This window comes from Anas platyrhynchos, chromosome 1, assembly GCF_047663525.1.
Source record: "Anas platyrhynchos isolate ZD024472 breed Pekin duck chromosome 1, IASCAAS_PekinDuck_T2T, whole genome shotgun sequence".
In the NCBI taxonomy this organism is placed as follows: Eukaryota; Metazoa; Chordata; class Aves; order Anseriformes; family Anatidae; genus Anas; species Anas platyrhynchos.
Window position 1 is genome coordinate 9258054 of NC_092587.1, and position 26855 is coordinate 9284908.

The window sequence follows — 26855 nt, forward strand, 5'->3', positions numbered from 1 at the left end:
AAAATCCATACAAGTCAAAACATGTCTGTAATTTATTTGACCATATTAGCATAGAAAGTATTACCTTTATCTTGCAGAAATGTTGGAATCCAACAATATAATCAATTTCAATGGACTAGCTAATAGCTCCAGTTACCATACTTTCCTCTTGGATGAAGAAAGGAGTCGGTTATATGTTGGAGCAAAGGACCACATATTTTCTTTCAACCTGGTTAACATCAAGGAATATCAAAAGGTACCTTTAGTCATGTTTTACATAATATAAACATATACTTTTAATGTTGTACAATTGTTATTATCCAGACTATGTTGGGTACTAGATGAATTGTGTGGTAAGTTTTTGGATATCAGGAACACTACTATTGCTAAACAGACAAATATTTGCTGACTCTTGAAAGAGAAATTTATAATGAACCTATAAGCTATGATTACGTATTTATCCCTCTATGAAAAATAAATTGCAAGTGAATAATCCAGTTATTTTCCAAACAAGACATACTTCATGCTTGCTGCTAAAAACAAACAAACAAAACCAAACCAAACCAAACCAAAACAAAACAAAACATAACTACTATGTCAGTTTACACAAAATGGCCTCGTTATTCTGCATTTGATAAAAAAAAGCTGTTTGTCAGTCCAAATGTTGATTTCTCTTCTTTAGTCCAGCACTTTTAGGCACCCTACTTCTGCTGCTCATAAACCAAAATAGATTAAGTATTAATAAAAGACAAATAGATTCATAGAAGCTGGGCATTCTTGAAGGAAAGTATAATTTTCCTGTAGAAAATGGAGATGAATTAAAAGTAAACCAATCGTTCAGAGATGTTCTGGAATATTCTTTTGTTGGAGTCTAAATAAAACATCTTACCTTTTAATTTACGTTAGTGAGACAAAATGCTAAGAAGGTAAACAATGGCATGGAAGTTTGACTTGTTATATTTAAGTATTTTGATGGCACATTTTAAAGTCCAGGGAGTACACTTGTATGAGAGATATATTGCTCCAATACAGGGGGATATTTTTTCTTGGTGTTCCTGACCTTTTGCCCGTTTGACTATTAGCTTCCTAAGATGATAGCAATAAATACCTTGTGTTTTCTGTTCAGAGGGAACATTCATTTGTATTCTCTAAGGAAAAAGGATAAAAAGAAAACTGGGCATTTTCTTTTCTATTCTCTTTAGAGCAGCTATAAAGGAAACTAGCTATTTATTTGAATTCTCTGAGGGATTCATAGTTTAACGTGCAAAACATCTGGAATAATTAAAGTAAAAAAGGTGTTTCCACTGCAGAAAACAGTTCTGCAGAATGGCAGAATGGCAAGGATTGTATCTTACATATTAAGGCATTCAGATGCCTTTGTAATACTAAATGAAATTATAAAAATATGCATATTATTAAATTAAATAAGGAATTATTATTGGTAACATGGAACTGAATGGTGGCAACAAACTTAAAGAACAGACTTGCAACTTAGACTTTATATTTAAGAATAAACAAAAGGACTAAAGAATTTTTTGATCTTATTATTAAATACAAGAGGGTCACTGAAGAAACTTTGATCAAAATCACAATGAAGTTGGTTCTGCACCTGAACTCCAACTTCAGCAATCATTGTTCCTACCACAGTAAAAAGAACTAAAGTTTCTGCCTAAATGCTGATAATAATATATGACTCCAAAGAACAACAACTCAAAAAGCCAAATTTTCAGTCTATTAAATATAGTTTGGTTTTGCTGACATTTAAACCAAACCAGAGAAAATACTGTGTTGTGAGAATAAGAAAGAACATCTAGCCTTTAATGGATTAAAATATTGGTTTGATTAATATAGAAATCTTTGCCCAAAACTTGAACTGAACTTGAACTGGTCCTTTTGGGAGATCTGAGAAGTTTGGTTAATGTTTTTCAACCTGGTAAATTTTGATTTTCACATGTCTCTGCACATTTTAAACTTAGAATAGGAACAGGAAGTAGCAGGAATCCTTTTGAGAGCGAATGTTCTAATAACATTTTCAGCCTTATTTTATAGACTTAAGATGTTCAATTTCTGTTTGGATTTTGTTACATTTTAAGAAAATTCTGAATTTAAAAGTGTGGTTGCAAACTGTATTTTTAAATGACACATATAATATGTCCTTCATCCTTTTTTGTCATCCTTATTTATTTATTTATTTATTTATTATTTATTTATTATTTTTGTTTTGAATAGTTTGCCTTTTACTTTTCTTTTAACAAATGGTATTGAACACTATGGTTGTAATCCAGACCTATAGCCATTTATATTGCATTATCTGAGGCTCCCAAATGAATAGCCTGGCATTTTATGTTAAGATCATGTTTTATTCTGTATGTAATTCCTAAAAGCTTTGGGAAAGAAAAAAAAAAACAAAAAAACAAAAAACAAACATGAATAATTTACTGTGACCATCTCTGGGTTTTCTCTGTATGAGGTTAGATCCATTTTCTGCAAAGCAGACATTACAGTAAACCTAGTTTTACATTTACTTGTGTTAGAGTAGCCCTATAGGAACAACATAAACAAATTTACTTCAATGGTGTGATACTTTTCAAATACCACAACATTTTTTTATTATTATTATTTATTTAACTAAACCTACTAAATGAGTGAACTGCACTGAAATACACTGAAAAGGTAAAATTTATGATTCTGAGAACTATGAGAATTATGAATCTGATCTTTCACATAGATCAGGTTTATTGCTAGTATCTGATTCTTTTTTTGTTGTTATTTGTGTCTTTGTTTTACTATATTACATTTAAAAGTGGATGAACACTCACTTAACGGAGAATCAACCTTTTCTTCATTTGTATTCAAGATTCATTGCTGCAATTCACAATACAGATTATATCACAAGATTGTTTTTACCATGGTTCCTATCATCTCTGTTTTACTCCTATCATTTCAATTCATTGTTGTCAAGTTTTATGGAAAAAAAGGAAATAAGGAAAAAAATGGGTAAAAGAGAAATCAGGTAAAGACATGCCGTAGCATTTGGTCTGCAATTTGCAATTACTGAAGCTTGAAATAACACAACATGATTTTTGTTCTGTGTCTTTAGATTGTTTGGCCTGTATCTCATTCCCGAAGGGATGAGTGCAAGTGGGCTGGAAAAGATATTCTGGTAAGTACAAATCTTTTTAGCATTTTTTTTTTCTTTTATAAAATATTTTAAATATTTTATTAGGTCTTATTTTATTAATTCTTAAAGTATTTTTCCTCCTCTGTAAGGCCACACATATGATTATAACTTCAAATTTAAACTACTTCAACCTTCTAAATTCTTCATAATGAAATTTTACCTTTATAACCAAGAGTTATGACCAGTTTTTTAATGAAAATTATGTAAATGAAATTGAATTTATTTACAAAACAAAACAGAACAAAGGCAAAACAAACAACAACAACAACAAATACAACTCTTCTTAAGAAAGAAAAGGGAAGAAATACATCAAAATATGAAATATTAACCCTTGCATAATTGTCTCCTGATCTCAGGTCACTTAAATTTTGTCTTCATTTTTCACTCTTCCAAATTCCAAGCAGACATTTTTCTTTGTGACATCTCACAAGTCAGTGGGTTTCTCTAAACTCTTCTCTGCATGGAGTTCATAGGAAAATATGGTCAGAGTGATTTTAGCATTCTGCATCACTTTTGGTACCTCAGGATAGACACTGTTACAGTAGGCACGATTTTCTGTACATTTTCCCTCATTCCTCTGTACATCATATTTCCTGTATTTATGAGGTAGGAGAGACATAGCCCATATCCCCCAAATAATACTCATCCTGCACCGGTAATAACTGTCTTCTTTTTAGCAACAGCATTGGAATGTGAGGACAGGGCTGAAGACGAGAAAAAGGAAAAAGAAAAAAAAAATCCAAACAAATACTTGCAGAACATAGCCAAATGAGAAATCATTGTGGCTGCCAAGGTATAACTGACAGTAGAACTTGGCCTCCTGTATATATGCTATTGGCCTGATTTTCAGAGATGATTCCGTAAAATATTCATAATGCCAACCATATGCCTCTAGAGAGCTCCTTTTGAATAATTTCCTAGGTCATAATAAAAATAGTATCATTGGTCTTTACCTAGGACATAGAGGACAGCTGTCTTGATAAAAAGCCATTTTGGAACAGCAGAGGTGAATTAGGTGAAAGCTAAAAATCATAGGCTAAGGTATATATGTGAAAGGGCAGCTACAGTTTCAAAGGGCAGCTACAGTATCAGTATGCTTGGGTTATCTTCTTAAATAGAACTAATATGTTCAAATTAATCCTATTTCATATTAGCAAATAATTTTCAGGAGTGCATTAAAAGGTGAGGACCATACAATCTAATTTTCAAGGTTAAAAAAAAAATGAGGTTGATGTTAAATGCCTGAGCAAATTACTAAAAATACTAAAGTATAATAACAGTAATTTTTTTTATGGTTAGAAACCTAGAAAAATAATGATATTCAGCACTGAGAATGAAAGCCTACTTTCTGATTTTTTAATACTTTTTTTTAGAAGTTCACAACAGTACAGTATGAGTAAGTTCTATAGTTTGAACTAGGCTGACTCCAATCACACAAGATGCACTTTATTATGAATGGAGTGAGCTTGGAAGTTCAAGGTTCCCCCCATCCTCTGATTCCTGTAAGCTGTAACTAATTTATCAACCTTTAATCTTTTGCTTTCTATCATATTTTGCTTCTTATATTTGCATCCTATGATATTAAGACAGCAACACCATAAGTAAGACACCATAATATCACAAGTAAAAGGTGAAGCTAATACCACACGACAATGCTTGGTATGATCTGGCACATTAGGTTTGTTTTATATTTATTTATTTATTTATTTATTTATATAAAGCGCCTATCAAGTATTGATAAACACTCTTTGGAACCACTCTGACAGCAGGGGTAAGAACAGTGTATTTATTAGAAGCAACACAACTATGACTTGGTGGAAAAGACCAAGGCAGAAGGGGAGCACAGCACTCAGGACACAATGCAGCCCAAACTGAGTACTATAGTAGTACAGAAAAATATTGCTAGAAACAGATAATTAATTTTGGTAAACATTTTTCCCATACTTTTTTCTTTTTTTTTAATATTTTTTAATATTTCTCTACAAGTTTAGATTGGAAATAAAAATGAAGAGTTTATATTTAATGTGGGTCTAGTTTTGTTAAGAGACTAGAAAAATAAAATATATACCTTGGTGTGCTCATGCCATCATCCTGGAATAATTACTGCTACCTGTTATTGCTGTAAAACAATGCATTACAAATTATTTAATGTAACTTCTTTAACTGTAGTTACAGACCACTTAAGAAATGTATTATTCCTTCCTTATTTATTCCTTAAAGCCATTGTCAGTACCTTGGGAGTGTGAAATATAAAGGACATAAATATAACTCAACTGGTTCTCATTACTAAGAACAAGAGAAATAGAGGAAAAGTAACATGCAGTATGAAACATGCTTTATTTAATATTGCTTTCAGCAATGTAACACTGCTAAGATATTAGATACTCTTCACTTGTGATGGTTCAGAACTTTCTAAATGATAGTATATACTTCTACATTGAGGTCTTAAAAAATTCTTTTTTAATTATTGATCTCTAGGGGAAGTGAGTGCTGAAAATGCAAGTCCCCACTAATAGGCCAGGTGTGCTGCAGCAGCTGCAGTGCAAGTACAACCCTGTCTCTGCCCTGCTCCTAACCTCAGCTATGACCTCAGAGGTTTCCTCTCATAATTATAAGAGGTAATTTACCATCATTTTTACTCCTTCAGAGGGTTTTCTTGTACTGACACTGTCAGTCATACCAATCTGGGAGCAGTAAGTAGGCTTGCAGTTCAGGACAGCTGGTGTGGGATTCAAGGAGTGTGGCCTACTTGGGCTGCTCTTGCTCTCCTGGTATCCCCTTGTTCCTTACGCAGTCATTCTCATTTCTATTTCTTGAAGGACTTATTGTATGTTAATTAGTTAAGCTTTGCTCACTGTACAGATTGATAACCATTTTTTTAAGTATGCTTCAGATCTCTTTTCCTATGAATAAGCTGGGGAGAAGGGAGGCTGAAAGACCTCATATGAAATAAATTAGGACTTCTCTGACAGCAGTTAACTGTTAGACTCTCCACAAAATATAAATTAAATAATAATAATAATAATAGCAATAATAATAATAGTCACTGTCCCGTGTAAGTCCATAGTATTACAATGTATTTCCATTACGGAGTATGAAAAGCACCACAGTAATATAGTAAAAATTAAAGGCTACATAACTAACAAATATGGTATTTGCTTATGTAATTCTGCTAAATGAGTAGTTCTGTGAGGCTTTCTTGCTATTCTGGACCTCAGTCTCTCATTTGATTTATTCTAGTTGCTCTAAGCCCTGTGAACATTTCTCATGATTCCTGACCAGACCTTAGTAATGATCAAAGAAGACAGGGTCTCTACAGAATAGTTCTAAGCTTTTACACTCAACTTTACAGTGCAGACATGTTTGTAGTCATATCCCTCAGTAGTGAGCCTAAATATTTTGATTTTAAGATCTCACAGGCACCTGGATCCCAGCAGAAACACATGACTACCTCTGCATTATATTACATATGGATTAAATAACAGGTAACTGTTAAAAAAAAATAAAATAAAATCCTGAGATGTCATAAACCAGCAAAGCAAAACTTGAGTAATTTACAAATGTTACCAGAAACACTAGCTGCTTTTGCAGGAAGGAATAGATAATTAGTTTGTTGAGTGGAAAGGTCTTCTAGTCCTTAAACTATTAATTTACTATAGTTTAAAAAGTTTTGACTACTGTCTAGTCAATACATTTCTGACTAGAGCACCATAACAGTAGTTTACATGGTACACAGAGAAATCAGAGAAATCCCAATTAAATAGTATGATAGATTTCTACAACTTGAAAGCTACACAGATGTGCTTCTGAAGGGTACCTTATGATTTTATTTTCAATTGTGATTTGACTTTCTAATTTATTTAGCCACTCTTAAATATCCCAGCACAAACTAAAATGTTAAAATGTTCCCTTTTGGACTTGACTAGTTTAAATCTTTAAATTTCAATTAATAGTTTTACAGTCACATAGAACAAGATAAACAATGTCAGGTATTTATAGAAAACTTGCATATAATATGAAATCATGTTTTCCTTGGATTTTTCTAGTGAGAATTAAATGGTGGTATACAACCAGATAGAAAGAGTATGAAGCTTTTTTACTTGGTACTAGCAAGTTTCTCCACAGACTCCCTCACATAAACAAACAGGTCTGCAGAGTTAGACTTTCATGTCATCACACTTAATAGCTAAACAGTATCAGCACAATTCTGTGTATCAACACATTATCTGACATCTAAGTCAGCTGTTTAAGTGTCATTAGGTTTTATCTAGTTAACATTTACCTGAATTCAACTGTGATTGACATTTTAAACTTGATAGGTCTCTAGGTGGTGATTTGGAATCTTTTCAGATCAGAAACCTATTCCCAGTTTGGAAGAATTGGACTCTTTATGGTACACATAATATAGCTATATATTCTGCTTCTTTGCATTTAAGTGTGGCTTAATGATTGGGTTTATGATTCATGTTGGTAGAATCACGTGGCTGTAATTTAGTTCACTCTCTCATTTAAGATAATACTCATGCCAAAATGTTCATGTGTCATCTAAATTTTTGCTTTCTTTAAAGTTTTCCAGATCCTCCCTAAATCATAGGAAGATTAACATCTCCAAAGCAATGTGTACAATGATTTGATTGAAAATAAATAAATAAATAAATAAAAATTTTGTGTAGCTTAGCAAGTGTCTCTCAGCCATATCTGGTGATACTTTAAAAAAAAAAAAAAAAAAAAAAAAAAAGTTGGCAACAAATGAGCACAATTGCCTTTAATTCATTTTATTACTGTTGTTGCCTTAGGGAAAATAGAAGAACATGGAGGCAGAAAGCAAAAGTAATTCTTTTCATCTGTTATTGTAAACAAAGATCTGAAGACGGATTCTGAAAATTAAATATACAATGCTGGCTGGATCTAGAAAGGCAGCTTCTAAATTCATCTGATAGTCACAGTTTATCAGGTCAAATTACCTCTGGCCTTTTTTTTTATTTTTGGCCAAAGAGAAGTTTGTCCCTCTCTTTCAGTGTTCTTCCTTTAGAGGACATTTACAGACAGATACCCAGCTTTTCTATTACCAACTGTAACCTTTTTCTTTCTGGCTCCCTGTCTCCAGCATAACACTGAAATCCTTTGAGCATACAGACCCAGGACCATCCAGCCTGGGGAAAGGGGAAAGGGGATGTCTGCATGTCTCCTGAGAGTAGGAAGGGATAAGTTAAGCAATAGATCCAAAGCAATGGACCTCCAATGAGTTTAAGAACAGAATTTACTTTTCGTGTTAACATCCACAGGGAAAAATGTGACTTCTGAGCTCTTTGGAGACAAACAGTGCCACCTCATACCCTTTCCAACTCTATCACTTATCCCAGTCAGTAATCCTGGAATAAGTTATTATTTTGGGGTCTTCTTACTCCTTATTCTTGTCCATAATCTTTAATGTTGGCATGATTTCCTACTAAGGCATTTTTAACCATTCGGGAGAAGAGGGAGTGCGGCATTTTGTAAGTTTTGTGCTGCTGCATAGAACTGCTTTGCATAGACACAACATAGAAAGACAGAATGGGAAAACAAAAAAAAAAAAAAAAAGTACAACAAACTTATAGTTCCTTCACTTAGAAGAAATGAACTGAGTGTGGTAAAGAAGAAGTATGATACAATGGAGTCTTTTAAAGTAAAGTCCTGTGGAGATTTCTAACATTATTCCTCCCTACCTCCCCAGGAAATTCTGGCTGTGCCAGATCTAGTTCTTGGACACTTGATGGCACAAAGCCTCATTTATGGCAGAGTCCATTCAAAAGTTAAGCCTACAGCTTGTGTTCATTTAGACATTTGCATATGTTCTTTATATGAACTTACCAAGACAAATCAGTTACTGTAAGGTAACAAGTTGTGTACTTATACAGAGGAAGGATTAAGTTAGTAATTGTTCAGATGTTCATAGTTTACCCATTTATGTATCACAGGAAGTCATTTACGTCTTTGAATGTGGGGAACAAATTAACATAGATCAAAGAGAAAACTAATTTTCCAATTTCTGGTTTATATTTTTTTTATAGGTGTAACTAGAAATTTGCCTCTGAAGGAAACTTTATATTGATCAGATTTAATGCAGTCTTGCAGAAACAGCATTTTGTCTTTGAAGTATGAAGTTACAGGGGCAAAGAATGAAAGTAAAGGAGAAATGGAGGAAAATTTGTTTCCCAAATTATGGGTTTTAGTTTCCTATCAATATGTGTTCCTCATGAACCCAAGTTTGGCCTTCATAAAGTCTTGAGAACTACTTTTAATTGCAGCTGGGTTACCAGCCATTACTATTTTAAAATGATTTTGGATAATTTCTTGTTATGATTTATTGCATCTCAAGACGTAAATTTGTCCTTTATACATTTCTTTTCAGAGAAACACATAACTGGATAATTAGTAAAAATTATGGAGTTGTTTAGTCCCTGTTTTCTTTCAGAGCTTCAGTCTGAAACTCACATAATAAGAGAAAAGTGTTTCTCTTGGTATCATTAACATTTTTTTCCCCTGAGTTTACTAGAGGTTCTTTCTATTTTAGTGAAAAGACTAATTTTTAGGTTGTTGTTGTTTTAATAAAAGCAAGTACAATTTAAAATTTAAGGATAAGTCTGGTCTCAAAGATCACATATCACAGTTCCTTTATACTCAAGATGTGATTACTATCTCCCTGTTAAATTAGTCCACAACTAATTTTATATCTGCAGTTCTGTTACTTGCATACACCAACCAGTAGTTCCACTAAATTCCTCTCTGCTGCTCACAAGTTTAATATTGTCTGTTTCTTTTGGAATAAGTGAAAGAACTAAATACTAGTTATAGAGAAAGTTCCTAAAATAACCAAGGAAATGATACCTAATTATTTCCTATGTCAAAGCTAATGCTTTGTTCAATTTCCACATCTTCACATCAACTAATCTTCTTAAAAAAAAAAAAAAAAAAAAAAGCCTTTTTACTGTAGAGAGAGTTTTGTATTCTGAAGATAGTGGAACAAGAAAATTAAGAACACTAAATAAAGAAAGAACCTATATATTTCTTTTTTTTTTCTTTTTTTTTTTTTTTCTTTTTCTTCTTTTTCTTTTCCTGACTGTTCAAAATGATCTGTGTTGGAACAATTTATCTGTTGATTTCCCCTTGAATAATCCCTTGCTGATTAACATGTTTCAAAACTTTAGATTATTTTCAGTGTATCATGAATCTCACCATAAATAAATAAATAAATCCTTTTGGTACCAATTTTTTACTGACTGGGAATTTTAGGCTTCTGTCCTAGTTCAGTATCTATGCATTCAGAACAGCTTAATTTCCACACCCAAATGTAAAGATTCCCACAATAAGAAACATGTAACTTCGTAGTCTAGTTTACGGAGTGTTTTTATTTACAGACCCACATATTGCTAAGCAACTCTCCCTTATGAATTCCAAAGTCTTTTGCTTCCATTCAACACTTCACACATTTACATTCACTTTCAACACAGAGGCTTTGAGTATATTTATTTTAGGTGGTTGTGAGTGGAAGTCATTACAGGATATGTCTAATGCTGAATAAAGACAAGCTGATATGGAGTCTAAGTGCTCTATGTGCATATATAGCAGGCTTGGCAACCTGTTTGTCTGAAATACTCCACCCAATTAGCAGGTGTTGATTCTGTTCGGAAAGGCAGGATGTAATCTGATTTCTCCAGAAGACAGGTGATTACCCCACCCAGATAGAAGAGATAGCTGGGAGAGACGCTTTCGATCTAGACTGTGGTCGCAACTTAAATTGCTGCTGGGCTTGGTGAGACTGCGTGAGTTGAAACCAAGCAGTATAGTTCATTGCTTTGCTAATAAAGCCATGCCCAGAATGTGGGACAGCTTTAGTCTACAGAGCAAAAACAGTTTTGTTTTAAAATTATGGTAAGGAAAGGACTGTCTTCCATTTGACTTCAAGGCATGTTTTGAGTTATTCCTGAAATACTCTTCTGTTACTTAAATAACTTAATTCTGTTCTGTAGGAAGTAAATACTATTGAAAAACATAACAATTCAAAATAAAATAAGTTTCTTGCTAAAGCTCCTGGAAGGGTTCAGTGTAAAACGACCATGTTATTTTTGCAAAATCCTGAAAACAGTTTTGCTGGACTGCTTCCACAAAAGACTTTGGTTTGTATTGTTAACTACACATTAACCAGATGTACAAAAATATGAGATGGTCATTAAAACAGGTATGTTGTACTGCAGCCTTTTCTTGGCATATGTCTAGCTGTTCACTGGTCTAGAACAATTATTATCTGCATCTGCTAAATGAAGATTTATGGACTGGAAACACGTCTCCTAATTTGGACATAGTGAATACAGAACAATTTGGAGAAACTTTACTTCTTAAGACTTTAAGCAATTGCTAGACCATACAATTAATGATAATAACAAAGATTTGAAGACCTATTTAACTGGTGTGTTTGGTCCACAGTACCAGTAGTGAACAACTACCCTTACAGGTAGACAGACAGAAAGGCAGGCAGGCAGCGAGTCATTTTTTGTTTCACCCTCACTGGCGAAAAGCAGGAAGCCAAAGAGCTTTCCATCTGCTGTGCAAGTGTGCTGACAATTACATTGTTTTCTAATATAGCATGCAGGTTTGTGGCTTGAAGGTATCAGGACACAACTGCTTTATTTTTAGTGGCTTTTTTATCACATACTTTGTTAGTTAGCTTTTTGTTTTTTTGTCTTGATGCCTTAATGGTTTAAATTCATGCAGACATCCTGCAACTTGAGTAAATTATACATTTTAAATATTCTCATGAACTCTTGTCATATCAAAAAAATCAGACAGATAACAGGCGTAACTTAATTGGGAAGATAACTGGAAGTACAGTAAGCTGCACTAGGCAAGCAAGAAAGAATGTCTTATCAATCCTCATCAGCACCCTCAGTCTGAAATTTCTCAGGCATGGCTTGACAGCAAAGGAAAGTTTAGATATGGAACTAATCAAGCAATCATCTTTAATTTTGGCAGTGGTGACCATGTCTAAGAGTACTGTCATTCCTGGCATCTCGGGAGGGGTCAAATCCTCTATATCACAATACAGTGCAAGGGCCACTGGATCTCAGGATCTGGCAACTTTTTCTGAGCTCTAATGTACTGAAGATCTTCAAAGTACAATTAGAATTCAGTTCAGAAAATAACATAGATTAATAAAAGAGATTAAGTATTTTATTTGCCAAGAGATATCCAAGGTTTCTATTGGATATATATATATATATATATACACATATATATATTTAATTTTTAATGGATTTTAACTGATGGGGAATCCCTAAGAACTAAGTTAATAGAAATCCCCTCTGTAACACAGACCCCAGTATTTGAACTGCTCAGCTAACTTCACTGCAGACAGATTTTCAGAGGGTAGGACCATAAAACATTAAACCTGCTGATTGCAAGGTACAGTAATGAGAAAACAGGGATGGAAATGAAGTTATTGATCCCAACTCTGGGAGATACACAGCAGTAAATCACAGTCTGCAAATGTTTTCATGCCAGCTGCGTGCATTGCTGGCCACTCCCACTCTAAAATCTTATACATGATTATTCAGGTTCATTTGAAATGTTATCTCATGGAGTACAGGTGCCACGCATGATTTTCCCACCCATCAAACCCTGTGCAAAGCTTCTAGTACTGGGAGATATTCCCATTACTGCCAATGCAGCAGTGGTTTTGCAGCAGTTACCAATTAGCTTACTCCAATTAAATAAAATTTTTAAAGGATCATTGCCATTTAACAGGACTGGAATGATTTGCTCTGTTCCCTGCCTACTGTGGGCCTCTTTAAGCAGACTTTACTTTTTGACCAATGTTTTTAAGTGCTACTGTAATGCAAATAGGGAAACAGTACAAATTCTTAAATAATCTTACTGCATTTTACAAAAAAAAAAAAAATAAAATAAAAATCATGCAAGTAGCAATGAAATGTGTAGCTGTGAAAGTATATGCATTGCAGAACTCACACTAAGAAGGGCTTCCTTGTATGTTTGCTGATGTGCTAAAGAGTTTGCAGGATCTAGCTGAGAACTGTTCATCTGTGTACAAGGAACTAAATATATATTTATTGCACTAACACTCCAGAAGTATTTTTCCTGAAACAATGCTATTGCATACTGAAAAAGATACCTAGCCAATACAGACTGAACTGATTGCAGCTGGCAGTAGACCACTGGCAAAAGAAAGAAGTGAAAAAGCTTCTGATAACTTGGGAACATCTTTCAACAGTGTGATAAATATGAATGACAGCAGTAATGTCATGGATTACTTATTCTCCATGGATTCCTGACCTCGCCTCTTGAGAATTCAACTAATTAGACAGAAGGGAAAAAGAAAAAAAAAAAAAGAAAAAAGAAAAAAAAAAGTAAACATATTAATTAAACTCATGCATAGGACTTGATATGGAAACTGTCTGTTCACTTGATTTGAAAGACAAAACATGTATTTGTTTTGTTTGTCCAGCTGTTAGATGGTAGCTTTAAATCCCCTTGTCTATCCAGTTTAGACAAAACCTTCTGATATTTTAATCACGTAGTTATGTGGGAAGGTTGAAATAAAGGAAGAATGTATGACAGGGTCTGATCATTATCTGGATTAAATCAGCAGAAAACTGTTGAAGCTAATGATACTGTAATGGATTATTTGGCCTTTTACTCAGTGCCCTGCATAATCTGTCCACTTATATTTGCTGTAGTATCTGTGAAGCAGTATAGACATAAATTCTGTTTTTTTGTTGTTGTTTTTTTTTTCTTGTTTTTTTTTTTTTTTTTTCTTGTTTGTTTGATTGGTTGTTTTTTAATAGAAACATCTTCTTTAAAATAATAAGAAAAAAAAATAGCCTGGATATTAATTAGTCAGTGGGACTTACTCCTTAAACATCCCCTATAAAAAAAATATATAAATAAAATAAATAATAATAATAATATATATTATATAATTATATATATATATAAAATTGAAAACTCTTTGCTGCATCAGTAATCCAGACTGAAAGATGTAAATTCCAGGCTTCTTGAGGAGACATAATTACTGGAAACTCATAAAAACCACCTAAATTCAGTTTTAATTTTCATATGCAGAGCAGATGTTTTGACAGATGGATGGACTTTATTTTTGTAAGTGTCCGGGAAAAGTCTGCATAACAGTCTAATCAGTGTTACATATCTGTAGTGTTTGTTTTTCAATCTTTGTGCTTTTGGCTCCTATGCTTTTTGTTGCAGACATTTTCTTTGTAATTTATTTTTTTCAGGATAATCTCTCTCTCCATAATCCTTTCTATTTGATACATAAATATTGGAAATCTCTTAAAAATTAAATGTGTATGTTTGCTTAGTGTCAGACATATTGATATTCATATGGTGGGTGTCCTGCTGGAAAGCTTAATTAATACTTTATCTTCTCTTCAAGACAAGCCCTCTGCCCTTATTTGTAATATATAATATTTGGATTTGGAATTTAGACTTAAGGTCCAGACACACTGGAACTCTTTGACCTTAATTCACACTTTGACTGTAAGTGACAAACTAACAATTTCTCAACTTGTACTACAAATAAGAGTTTAGCGCAGGAGGACTTGCAGTAAGGTTGGTTCCTTCGCTGCAATACCTTAGTATGATGGAATGATTTTAGCTACTTCAATTTCAATAAACTGTCAGTATAGCACATAGTATAACCAAGAAGGAGCACTAACCATTTATTTGGGCATGCTTTAGAGGATAGTGGCAATCATGTCATCACAGTAGCATCTCCTGAATTTACATGGTAAAAAAAAAAAAAAAAAAAAAAAAAAAGCTTTCTGTAAAAGTTCCCTCTGTCAGGACAGAGAGACAGAGACCTCATAAACTATGCTGAGTCTCCAGGCATGATGCTGGGGCTTAGCTGCTTAGATTTTAAGTTAGAGATGCTTCAGCACAAGGCCAAAGGCAGAACCTACAGCTCTCAGGAAACCTTATGCTATTTATTGAAATATAAATGAAGATTAATCCTCTCCTGCACTAGGCAAGACAAATTAGTGGGGGTTTTCAGGACTGCAGTAACTCCCACATGATGTACCTAATTTTCTCTTTGAAAGTCTACCTCAATCATTTTGTAACATATGCAATCACTTATGCTTTCTGCTATATGCATGTATATATAAACTCAAGCTTTAGGGCATAAACCTGTGTTTAGCTTTATACGGACAAGAAAAAATTCCTAATATGAAATTCCCCATTATAAGAAACAGGATTATTAGGTGGAAGAATTCTAGTGATTCACTATGGTGATTCCAGTACTCCTCTTTTTTAAAATGTATTTTCATTACCTATCCAAGTGATATTTTCCTGCCTACAAAGAACTCTGCAAACTTTACATTCATTTTCATATATTTATTTACATTATTAGGCCAGAAGTCCCACTCAACTCAGCTTTCAAATATTAAAACATAAAAATAAAAATATTTCCACCTAGAAAGTAATTTTTGAAAGTCTAATCTTCTTCCTTAAACTGTTTTACCTGAAGAACAATATTCAAAGGGTATTAATTTGTCCAGAACATGTTCCCTTTAAACAATGTTCCCTTGCTGGGAAGAGCAAAAATTAATTCAAAGGTACCAGGGGCTGAACTCACATGTGGACACAGTGTTTAAATTTCCTGGGAATTTGATCATTACAACCTCTGGCTCTTGGTTCCTTCCTCTTCCTCCACTGAATATTTTCTCCCAAATGCTGCAATTTGCCAAGATACTACATTTCTTTTGTAGTCTTCACTTCCTTTCCAGTATCTTACACTCTGAGATCATATAGTGAAGTGCCTCCTGCTGGCATGGACCTTCATAATAACAATATAGTGCTTGCCTGAGGGCCTGTCAGCAGGGGATGTGGCTGCCAAGAAGGACAAGCCCAGTTAGAGACAACTAAGTCATTCCAGGCCTCCAGCCAAGGTGGCTGGTGGTTACTTTGTAGTCAAATTGATGTAGCCACCAGTGTTGGGACCAGCAGAGCTGAGTGCCAGATTTCTCAGATGAATACCACTGCACAAGCTGTGAAGCCAGGGCAGGGTTGGGGAAATAGATTCTGGACATCTGAGTCAGTCACCCAAGTCTCATGTAGTGGTAGTCTTAAAGCACACACTGTTTTGTAATGTCTTCTTTGGCATACATTTATGCTAAAATGTTGAGTTTTAGTGAATCATGGAGAACTGTTATAGTTACAGTAGAGATTTTATTATTATTATTATTATCGTTATTTTTTTATTTTTTTATTTTTTACCAGAGTCACATAAACCAGGTAAAATGAAGTATTCACCTTCACGGAGCAAACTCTTATTCTTCTCATTGTATCAGTCACAAACTCACAGGTACAATGACATTTCCACACATTGTGCTGTATCTGTGCAGCTGTACTTCGGCACAATTAGGAAAAGGAAGGACTCTGATTACACTGCAATGGAAATCAAAGAGACTGTTGCTATTGTTCCAGTGAGAATAGTCCTGTCTCCCAGGCAGGGTAGAAACTTCACTTTGAACTTCCTGAGTTGACAAGGGCTTAAATCAGAACTGTAACTTTACTTTGATGTCATTTATTGTGGTTTAATACCCATCTTTATTTATTTTTTTACAGTCATGTAAAATATATAAAGAAACCTAATCTGTTAGGGAGGTGTATGAGAATTTACTGAATGGATCTTAATGGTTCCTTTATGCAGCTATAAAACACAGAGAAGATATGTGACCAGTCTGAGTTGGACTAGGGACTTTAAATGTTATACAAATTTATTTGTTATAGTCAAAGTTTTATTGCTGTAAGTATTTACCTTCCCCATTGTTTAACTAGGTAGTGTATTTCTCAGACATCTATAATAAAAATGTGTTGCACAATGAATTTAGGAGAGCTTAAAGGCAGGGATGAATAAACCAAATTGCTTATAATATGAGCAATTATAGATAGAAATAGTAATTCTACTGATATTAACTCAGTTACAGTACAATTGAAGCTTAACAGTTGAAGCAAAAATATGGTTAGGAAAAAGTTAAATTATTTTTTCCTTCTCCTTCCTACCACAGACTAATCTGATATAATTCAGTGAAACTGGTAGATTTTTTCTTAATTTCCCTCCAAAGAAATCAAAGAAAGCTCTGCCTTTAAGTGAAGAAGGGTTTTCCATCTCATCTTTAAAATACTAGCTTGCAAAAACCTTCTTGCTGTATCGTATATGCAGAAGAACAGTGTTTAGCAAATGCCTATAGAGTCACAGGTACTGTGTTGCTATAAACTAGAATAGCTCCACTTAAATCAGCAAAAAAATTGTAATTTACCCTGGCTGTGGATCTTGCCCACGTACTCACAGCATTTTGTAAAGGTGTGTGTCCATTGCGCCCTTGTCATTTAATGCTATTCAGGTAGGCAATTATTAAATAGTAGACCTCAAAGACGTTTCTAAAGACAAGATATATCAAATCAGACAAGGCAAGACACAGTCCTACTGAAACAGATGTGTGATTATATTTGAACAGATACAACGTTAAGGAAGAAAATTCTAGATGCTTTAATAATGCACAAATCATTGGTCAGTTTTAAATTATGCAGTGTCAATGATTGATGCTTCAGCTGGAACACAGACTAGCAGAGCTTTTGCAAGGATTGTACAATTTTGTTCATTTTTAATTTTGTTAATTTTAACATTATGTGAATTTATGGTATTTGCTCAGTTTTACTCTTGCAGGTTTTGTATTAGTAATATATTTTCACTTTTTCTCCATATTTCTTTTATTAATAAGAACAAAGGACAACAGTATTAAGAACAATATAGAAACATATAGTGTAATTTTGATGATTTAAGCCAGGTATTTGTTTAGTACTCTACCATTGTGACAGTGAAAAGCAGCTTGTGAATATATGTAATAAATGTATGTTCATGTTTATATATGTGTGGGAGGAAGAATATGTATGCACCAGAATTTGTGTGTGTTTTTATTATGAAAGGTCAGTTTTAAGATTTAAAAGAGACTGCTTCTAACATCCATCTCTATTTCTTTCAATTTCCTGTTGGATTACCTTAACTATCTCTATGTTTTCTCTTCTATCTCAGTTGGAAAGATAACTTGTCAGCAGTAAGCCAAGTACATAACAGTATTCTATATACTTTTCTCTACAGTACTCTTTTTAGTACGTTGCCATTAACTGTTACACAAATAAACAATAAAATTAGAAGAGCAAAGTCAGTTTGGTGAAGTCCATTATGTGAAGCAGGGAATCAGTGTTTTATATAAGTTCAGTGCTTTTCGCAGTGGTGGCCTAAGGCATGCCTCAAATTGCACATGCATTTTCATGGCAGAGCCATTATTTTCTGGTTGAGATTATCTGATTTAATTAGTAAGCAAGATGAGATCTCAATGTAGAGATCTCCTCTAGGAGAGGTGGTAGCTAAAGTGGTGTTGCCATGGGCTCTGGTCTACTTGGAGAGGTAAAACTGAGTGTTATACTAAAAATGCACCAACTATACATGGAAAAGTTTCCTCCATTATTTTTACACAAACTTTACTGGAAATGGTTGTTCTATTTTAATATTTTTATTTTTATCCTATTTGAAATCCATTATAAAATTGTGTTAGTAGACTGATTCACAGACATTGACATTTATTCTCATTGTTAGACCTGGTGGGAATGGAAAGATTAAATAAAGAAAAAAAAAATCTTAACTATCAGGTTAGACACTTGCAGTTTAATATGGAAATTAATAACATTTATTTAATAACAGGCATTAACAACATTTTTACTAACAGATAACAGATTATGTTTGTGCTAGGCACTGTTAGAACATTTTGAAGCATTGAGAACTAGAATTACTCATGATGGATAATTTACTCAAATGGAATATGCAAAGTTTATATTTTAGGGGTCATAAACAGTTCCAATAAAGTTAGTATTCGTCTTTCTAAAATTGGTCCCTAAACACAGACAATGGAGGTGAGGCAGCATTCATATTGTTTGTAGAAATGTTATATCAATGATTTGTTTTTCACCAACTCCTTCCATCTGGCACATTTTTTCTTCTAATTGTTACTTAATTGAATACAAGCAAACAGTTGGTCCATTTTTCTTCATTATTTCATTCTGACACATTTCTATAAATGGCTTTTGTCTTACAAACATGGCAATGCCATAAATTACAAAGATGAAGAATGTCTGAAACAAATGAGGAAAATTGTTGTATAATTTTTTGTTCAGGGTTGGATGCTTTATTAAATGACAACCAAAGATATTTAAATGAGATCCTAAATCAGGCTGTTTATTAAATGCTTACTGCTAAACATGCTTATAAACAGCTTGAAATGATCACACCTTTAAAATCTGTTCATTCAGCCATAAATCCACAACACAGAAAGCACTCCCATTAGTCATAATCACCAAATTAACTTCACGGATGCAATTTATTTTTCCTTTTCTTTGCAGAGAGAATGTGCTAATTTCATCAAGGTGCTCAAGACTTATAACCAAACCCACTTGTACGCCTGTGGAACAGGGGCTTTTCATCCAGTGTGCACATATATTGAAGTTGGAAGCCATCCTGAGGTAAATTATCTTAAAACAATATTTCTTGTTCAATCTTTATTGGTGTTTGGCCATGAGCCCTCTGCCAAAATGCCCTCACTCGTTTCTGCAGCTCAGTGAGTGGATCTGGTAGGACCCACTCTCACCAGATTCTGGTGCTGATTGATAAATCACAACCATATCTGTGCTTTTCTTTCCTACACGGCATCCTTTCTGCCTGGCTCCTAAGTAAATACCAATTAGCCCATTCTGCCTCGTTCAAAATTCAGCCTGTGCATTTATTCTGAGGCCAATTTTGTCCTTTAGTCTCCTACTACAGAGTACAGTCTGACACCATGGCAGCTTTCTCCCAGCTGGGAATTAAAATAGTGCTACGCCTTCAGAAATCCCACTTCTCAGATTTTTCCTAACACGTCAACATGTTTTCATATGTGACCTACGTTTTGTTTCCTTACATTTTTTTGTGTGAAAAAGAGTAATTTTTTCCTCTCCCCATTTATTTTATTGATTTATTTATTTATTTCTGACTTTTGCTTAGTACTGCAGAAGGCATGGCATAGCTCTTGTAATATTTTGTCAGTGATTGTCATAACTACATAAGCATGGTCTTCTGTGAAAAACAGTATCACCAACAGAAAGCAATTGGGCCATGTTGATTTTCCTGGCTGCAGGTTAGACTAGAATGCAACTAGAATGCAACTGCAGTCCAGCTAACCTAAGTATTGCTCCATGGACTGTTTCAGTTTAGCAGCCAGACTCTTGATGTGTTTTCAGCACTCACTTACTTCATTTAAGGATATGTTTTATTGGTGAATCCATAGTTATGTTACTTGTAGCTTCTGTGATCTCTGAAGAACAGTTCTTTCAATTTACCTTATGGTTTTGCAATTCAGGTTTTCAGATCTCTCTGAATAGAAAGACATCATTGTTAAATGAATGAGAACTCTGTTATTTAAAAATCAGAATTTATTCTCGTAGAAAAATTAGCAGACATTTTGAGTGTTGACTTTATAGTCCGGAAAGCATTTTTCTCTATAAAAATGTCTTTTGATATTTGAAATATGAGTCTTTTTAATGTTCTAAACTTAAGGTTTTGAAGGAATAAAGGAGCTGCAAAGTAGAAGTTTTTTTTTTTTTTTTTTTTAATTATTATTATTATATATATTTTTTATACGTATTCATTAATGCTTTATTCCAGAATGCATTCTTGGCAATTAGTGATTGTCTCTTGACCACACACAGTATGTCATTGCTTACTGCATTAAACAGATTCTCTGCTTCCTGAGATCCATTTGGGAATTGGTAGACATTAATTAACTCTAGTTCCGTAAGATGTGTGTCAATCAATCCTTGGCTATCTGCCAAGTGAATCTATCTGCAGAGAGATAGCTGGTATGAGGTCATTTACTTCTACATGTGGCTGTTTTATGACTGTGCCATAAAGCTAACACACACTTTATGAAGGATTTATAGAAAGGATGATCAGAGATGAGAGGCCGGATCCAACCTTGGTTTAACATTCAATGTTTTGGAAGACTTGAGTCAATTATGTGTTTGGCCCTGGAGCTGAAAGAGGATGTTTGTTTTAGCTTTCTTTTATCAGTCCATAACTATCAACAAAATCTAAATAATTGTTGTTGTTTTTTCTTTTTGGTCATTTATGCAGTAAGATTTTTAGCCCCCATGTGCCAGAATCATTCTCATGAACCATTGTTTCAGCTTTGCAAATCAGGGAAAGGATAATGTACATCTGAACTGACATAGTCACTGTTAGCTTCTGATTTCCTTTTCATGTTTAAGCTATGAGTGAAATCACCCTTAACTTCCCCTTCATTAGCACAAGTTTCTGTATCCTCTGAATGATAGTGTAGGAAGAGTCATTACCTTCTCAGTCCAGTTCTTCCTGTGCAGAGAGAAACTGGGGCAGAGAGGAGGCACTAGTACCCACCTACTCTTGTGCCTTGACAAATGTAGTAGTCTATGTCCTGTCCCTTACAACGGTGATAATTTGACAAGGAAATGAATTAATTAGGTTTGCAATGAAAAACAGCCTGGACTGTCTTTCTCTGAGCTAGAGCTTACACCAATGACCTAGCCAGGAGTTTCAGTTGTTTCAGTGTGTCTTCTGCAGAAACAGGGGGAAGAAGACAGTGCTTGATTGACAGAAGCTATTAGAGACATAAAGAAGGGGGGGATACAATGTTAACCCCTCAGCCTACGCTCCGCTTCTGTAAGAGCCAGCTGGTTTATGTGGTCATATAAGATAGCAGCACTGGGCATGTCAAAGGGCCACTGCTTCTGTATTGTGTATAGTTTATACCTCCCTAACATTCTAAAAAAGGTAAAGAATAAAACTGAAAACAAAGAGTTGATTTTGAGTTAAAAAATTGCCATCTAAAACATTTCCTGAAGATTCATTTTCTGCCACAACACTTGGGGAAAATTAGCTGACTTCACCATCTGCTTGTTTATTTTCAAGCACTTAAAGAGGTAAATGTGAACTGATTAGGGGAATAGTCAGGGAATGTACCTACTGTCTAATAAGACCGCTTGTTTATGTGGTGGCGGAATGGAACCCACCTGTCTGTGTCTGGTGGAGGAGTGGAAATTAATGTGTGTCAAACTGAAGATGGAAAAAATGAAATTTAAAGAAAAGAGTGGGAAGTGATAGAGGAGACATTAGAAGCAATTGGAGCAAGCTGCAGGGGGCTGGAATATGGTACAATTCTTCTGATTTGGAAAGGAAATAAATTGCTTTGTGTGACAGTCATAAAATAATGGGAATACGAATTGTTAAATCTGTTGAATATCTCTTTGATATGAAGCAGCATATTACAGCCCCATTCCATACTTGAAGAAAACCATTTCTAATGATGAAACTAGGCAGATCTAATTGAGTTTGATGAAGTACAGTATGAGAAATAATAATAGAAAGGTAAAAGGATATGAACAACATGCTGTGCATCTGATTAAAAATGATCTGCACAAATGTATACAGCATAATATGTTGTGAATTACACCACATTCTAAGGAGTAAAGCAGACTAATCTCTGCTTAAATCCATTCCAGATGTGGGAGTGAATAACCACAGTATTTAGAGAGAAGAATAAAGCTAAAGTTTGAATGGACTTTAAGCACGTAAGTCTTGAGTAAAAAAAAAAAAATAAAAGGACATATTTAGAGAGAACATAGCATGTGTATATTCACAAAATACCTGAGGAGAACCTAATTTAAACCTTGAGATCATCCACTGCAGAGTCTGCATTTGTACCTTCACTGAATAGGGCAAATTGGTTCATATGCAAATGACTACATTGTATATCCCTGAATTGTGAGATGACCTGAATAAGTGAGATGACCTAACACAGACACCTACACCAGCTTCAGGGGCTTGTTAGGCAGCAAGTGGCATTCTCTCTAGATAACGCAATATAGCACAAGAAAGCAATTACTAGACAATACAAGAAAGCAATTAGTAGAACCATGTTCTGACTTCTGAGGAAACAGGATTTAATGTGTAGGAATGTTGTCTTTACGGTTGCAAAATTACACAAGTCAAATCTGTGCTTGAAAGAAACACATCCAACTGCAGGGAGACACAGAGGTGCATTAAACCCACTAAAAAATCACAACAGGATGCAAAATGCACCTGCCTGTGCGTGCCTGAGCAGGGGGAAGCAGCCCTGTTCCATTTCCCCAGGGTTCCCTTTGGGGTAGTTTGTATGAACATGCAAAGAACAGTCCTGTTTAAGGAAAGAACAGGATTTTCCATTTACTTAACCTTTACATACACGTTGAAGTATAGAGTGCTTTTTTTTTTTTTTTTTTCTTTTTTTAACACTCAAGACAGGCACTGCAAAGAGCTGTACAAAACTGTTTGCCAGATCTTCAGCAGGAATACATTAAGGTTTCTTCAACAGAGGTAAATCAGTAGACTGTCTGAATAACTAACCCAGCTTCTTTTATTGTCTCCTAATTCCAAATTTCTTGTCATTGTCCAACAGATTAAAACTTGTTTTTAACTGGAAGAACTTAAAAGATCTGGGATTACTTTACTTGCAGGTTATTTCTCATTCTTAATCAATAAAGAAACTCTTAAGTTTAGTTCAGATTTATGATGTACATAAAACATTAAGTTATTGCATATGAAGTTATATAATGCTACCACCTGTAACATATTTGCTTTTTCCGGTCTCTGTGTATTTTAAACATCTTTAGTTCAAGTCATAAAATTTTGCTGAATTATACCTTCTTCATTTTTTTTCCTCTTCTGTACTTCACATTAGAAGAGGTCTAGAGTGCATTTTCTAAGTAATGAACATCCTGTTTTTATACATTTATGCATCTTCCTTTTTATCTGTCTGTCAGTATATAAGTATGTGTATATTATACTTATTTATGTATATAGTGATGGAAAAGCTTTTTGGGGGGATTTTATTTTTTTTCCTAAAAGAATGACTTTGAAGGAACCCGTCACTTGAAGGACCAGTGCTACTGCTGGTAGAAAACATGTCGTGTTTCATTATCTAATATAAAATCCAAGGTGAAACATTGACTTCACTAGCAGCAGATGTGGCATAAATTGGCTTAACTTCACTGAAGACAGCAAAGCTGTGTCATTCTACATCAGTTAAGATTTTCAACAGTGTTTTTTAAGTGAAACATTTGAGCTAATGATATTTTAAGTTAAGAATCGATTCATACTAATTGGCTTCACTTCTAATTAATTGTACCTTTATGTAGTTTTATATGCTTATCAAATATTTATAGAAAATATGAAGGGAAGGGAGATTGTTAAAGGATGATCTTCATTTGTGATGAGGATATAACATTGTGGTGTAGAAATTATTTGAAACAATTATTTGTGACGTACCAGGTCTAAGCATGACTGTAATCACAGAGAAATGCCAATAAAGGAAGAGCTACTTTGCAGGCAGTAGCAGCCTATTTTAGTTCAGAGATGCTTGTACCTTTCAGACTAATATAGATCCAGTTACATGCAAATAAAACCTGAAGAGCCGGATCTCTGGCTTATGTACAATGTAAGCACGTTTTAGAGCATTACTTTTCATTGTCTCGCTGGTTTTGTCAAAAATAAATAAATAAATAATAATGGTTTGTGCTATATTGGGAAATTACAGATACTCAACTTTTTTGCTGTATTGGTGGTTCAGGTTTGCAAGTTGGTAAGTAATAGGGCAGTCAGCATTAGTCACACATCTGTCCAGGCATCTCTCAGGGTCAGTGGCCAAAATCACAAAATAAAGGGGCTTGATTTCTCTGGAGTCTGCTGGATCTGTAAACCATCACTTCTGTTGCTCCATATTAAATTGATTTCCAGACCATTAGGCTACCCTGTATGAAAACTCTTTGCATAGAATCAGGCTTTTCACACATGTACAGTTTACCTCCACTGTCAAAAAAAATAAATCTTGGCATAGCTGTAGCATGTGCTTCCTAGCACTTAAGAAGTATATAGTTTTATATGCGGCTATATGTAGCTATGTATAGCATACGATTCTTTTTCCAAACTATAATTCACTGTATGATTGGTTGGGATATGGAACTTTCAAGGGAACTTTCCAATGACCCAAAGACAGTATTTACGGCATGAATACAGGGAGGGGACAGAGATCATGATAATCTTTTGTCATTTTCTCTGGGAAGGTTTGACAACCATTTCCATAAGGATATGTTGTTGGAAGCTCTACACATTTTAAAGCAGCATTGCACAGTATGTGTTTCTTACAGACTGAGTGCTATGTCCCAAATGGCACCTCTTGTTACATGATATTATCTTGTGATAAAGTTACAGACGTAGAAGGTCAACACGAAGAGGTAATTTGATTCTCATTTAAAAGACTTTTTGAAAAACTCCATAAACCTCTTTGTAAACAAATATGAATCACGTTGATTCATATTTGCCCTATTATAAGCTCTATTATTTATGAAGTCCTGTCTTTGAATGCATTGCAGATCTCTTTTGACTTCACTTGTATTTTGAACACTTGGTTGCTAAAAGAAAAGTTAATAAAACTCAGATTTTTCAAAACTTCATGCTGTCATCCTGAACTAAAAGATAATTCCAATAAAAACATATTTACAGAGTAGATCTTTTCAAGTAGAATTATAAGGCTTTTTGTGTTAATTCAGCTGTTGGAACAGTTTAATTTACGAGGTAAAAAAAAAAAAAAAAAAACACTTGTAAGAATAGGGCTACTCAAAATCATATACATGCAAAGGACCAGGTTCAGTATCTAAAAATTCAGATACAGTACAAATACCTTTGAGGGGGAGTATTTAGCAAGGGGTCATGCTTTAATCATTGACAGGAAATGTGAATACCATAGGTTTTTAGTTGTTTAATGCATTTAATGTATTCAGTTCTGCCCTTGCATATTTCATAATTACACCTAACCAATTTGGAATCTATTTATGTCTAAAGTGACAGAAAATCTGTAATTATGTCTGAAGTTCACTCCAAGATTTACAAGTTGATCATTTACATGCAGGAAATTAAATCAAGTTTTAAAACTATCACAAGTCAAAACACTGTGGCTATTTTATTTATTCATTTTTATTCCTCAATCTAAAGACTTATTTGGCTTAGTCAAAATGGAAGCACGGTTCTTTACTCTCATACAGAGTAGAGGTGTAAGATATGAAGAGAAGCAGAACAAAGACATGAAATATACAATTTCAAGGGCCATTTCTGCATAGCAGAAAACACTAATGAATGCCCCATTATTATTCAAGTCTGATCAGCTCAACTATTCATCAACTAACTTTTGTTTAGGACTTGATAAATATATACAAATTGCTAAGGTAGACTTGCTTTCTTTTTCAGATAAAAACAAACAAACAAACAAGCAAAACCTATCAGATCCATATTACTTTAGACATGTTTTATAGAAAATGTAAATGAAACTCACTCCACAGGTGATGTTCTGGCACTCTGTAGTTTGTTTTTAATTGAAAACTTCCCTAAGATGAAAGAAAAGGGAAGGAGATGAAAGAGAAGGGATGCTCTATAGAGAATCAATGTTTCTGTGGATCTGGCCTGATCATTAGAGACAAGGAATGCCATAAAATTAAATTTTGTAGTAGTAAGATCTTGTGTATTCTCCTC

At 34.1% G+C, this 26855-nt stretch overlaps 1 protein-coding gene across 8 annotated transcripts in view; it reads left to right on the forward strand.

Moving 5' to 3' along the window:
• Nucleotides 1-26855, forward strand: part of SEMA3A (semaphorin 3A) — a 346181-nt gene that overhangs the window by 224865 nt on the left and 94461 nt on the right. For all 8 annotated transcript variants that reach the window (XM_072026340.1, XM_038179761.2, XM_072026369.1 and 5 more), the window contains 3 exons: nt 78-235; nt 3080-3142; nt 19628-19747. In XM_072026340.1, the coding sequence (XP_071882441.1) occupies nt 78-235; nt 3080-3142; nt 19628-19747 (341 nt within the window). The remainder of the gene's footprint in view (nt 1-77; nt 236-3079; nt 3143-19627; nt 19748-26855) is intronic.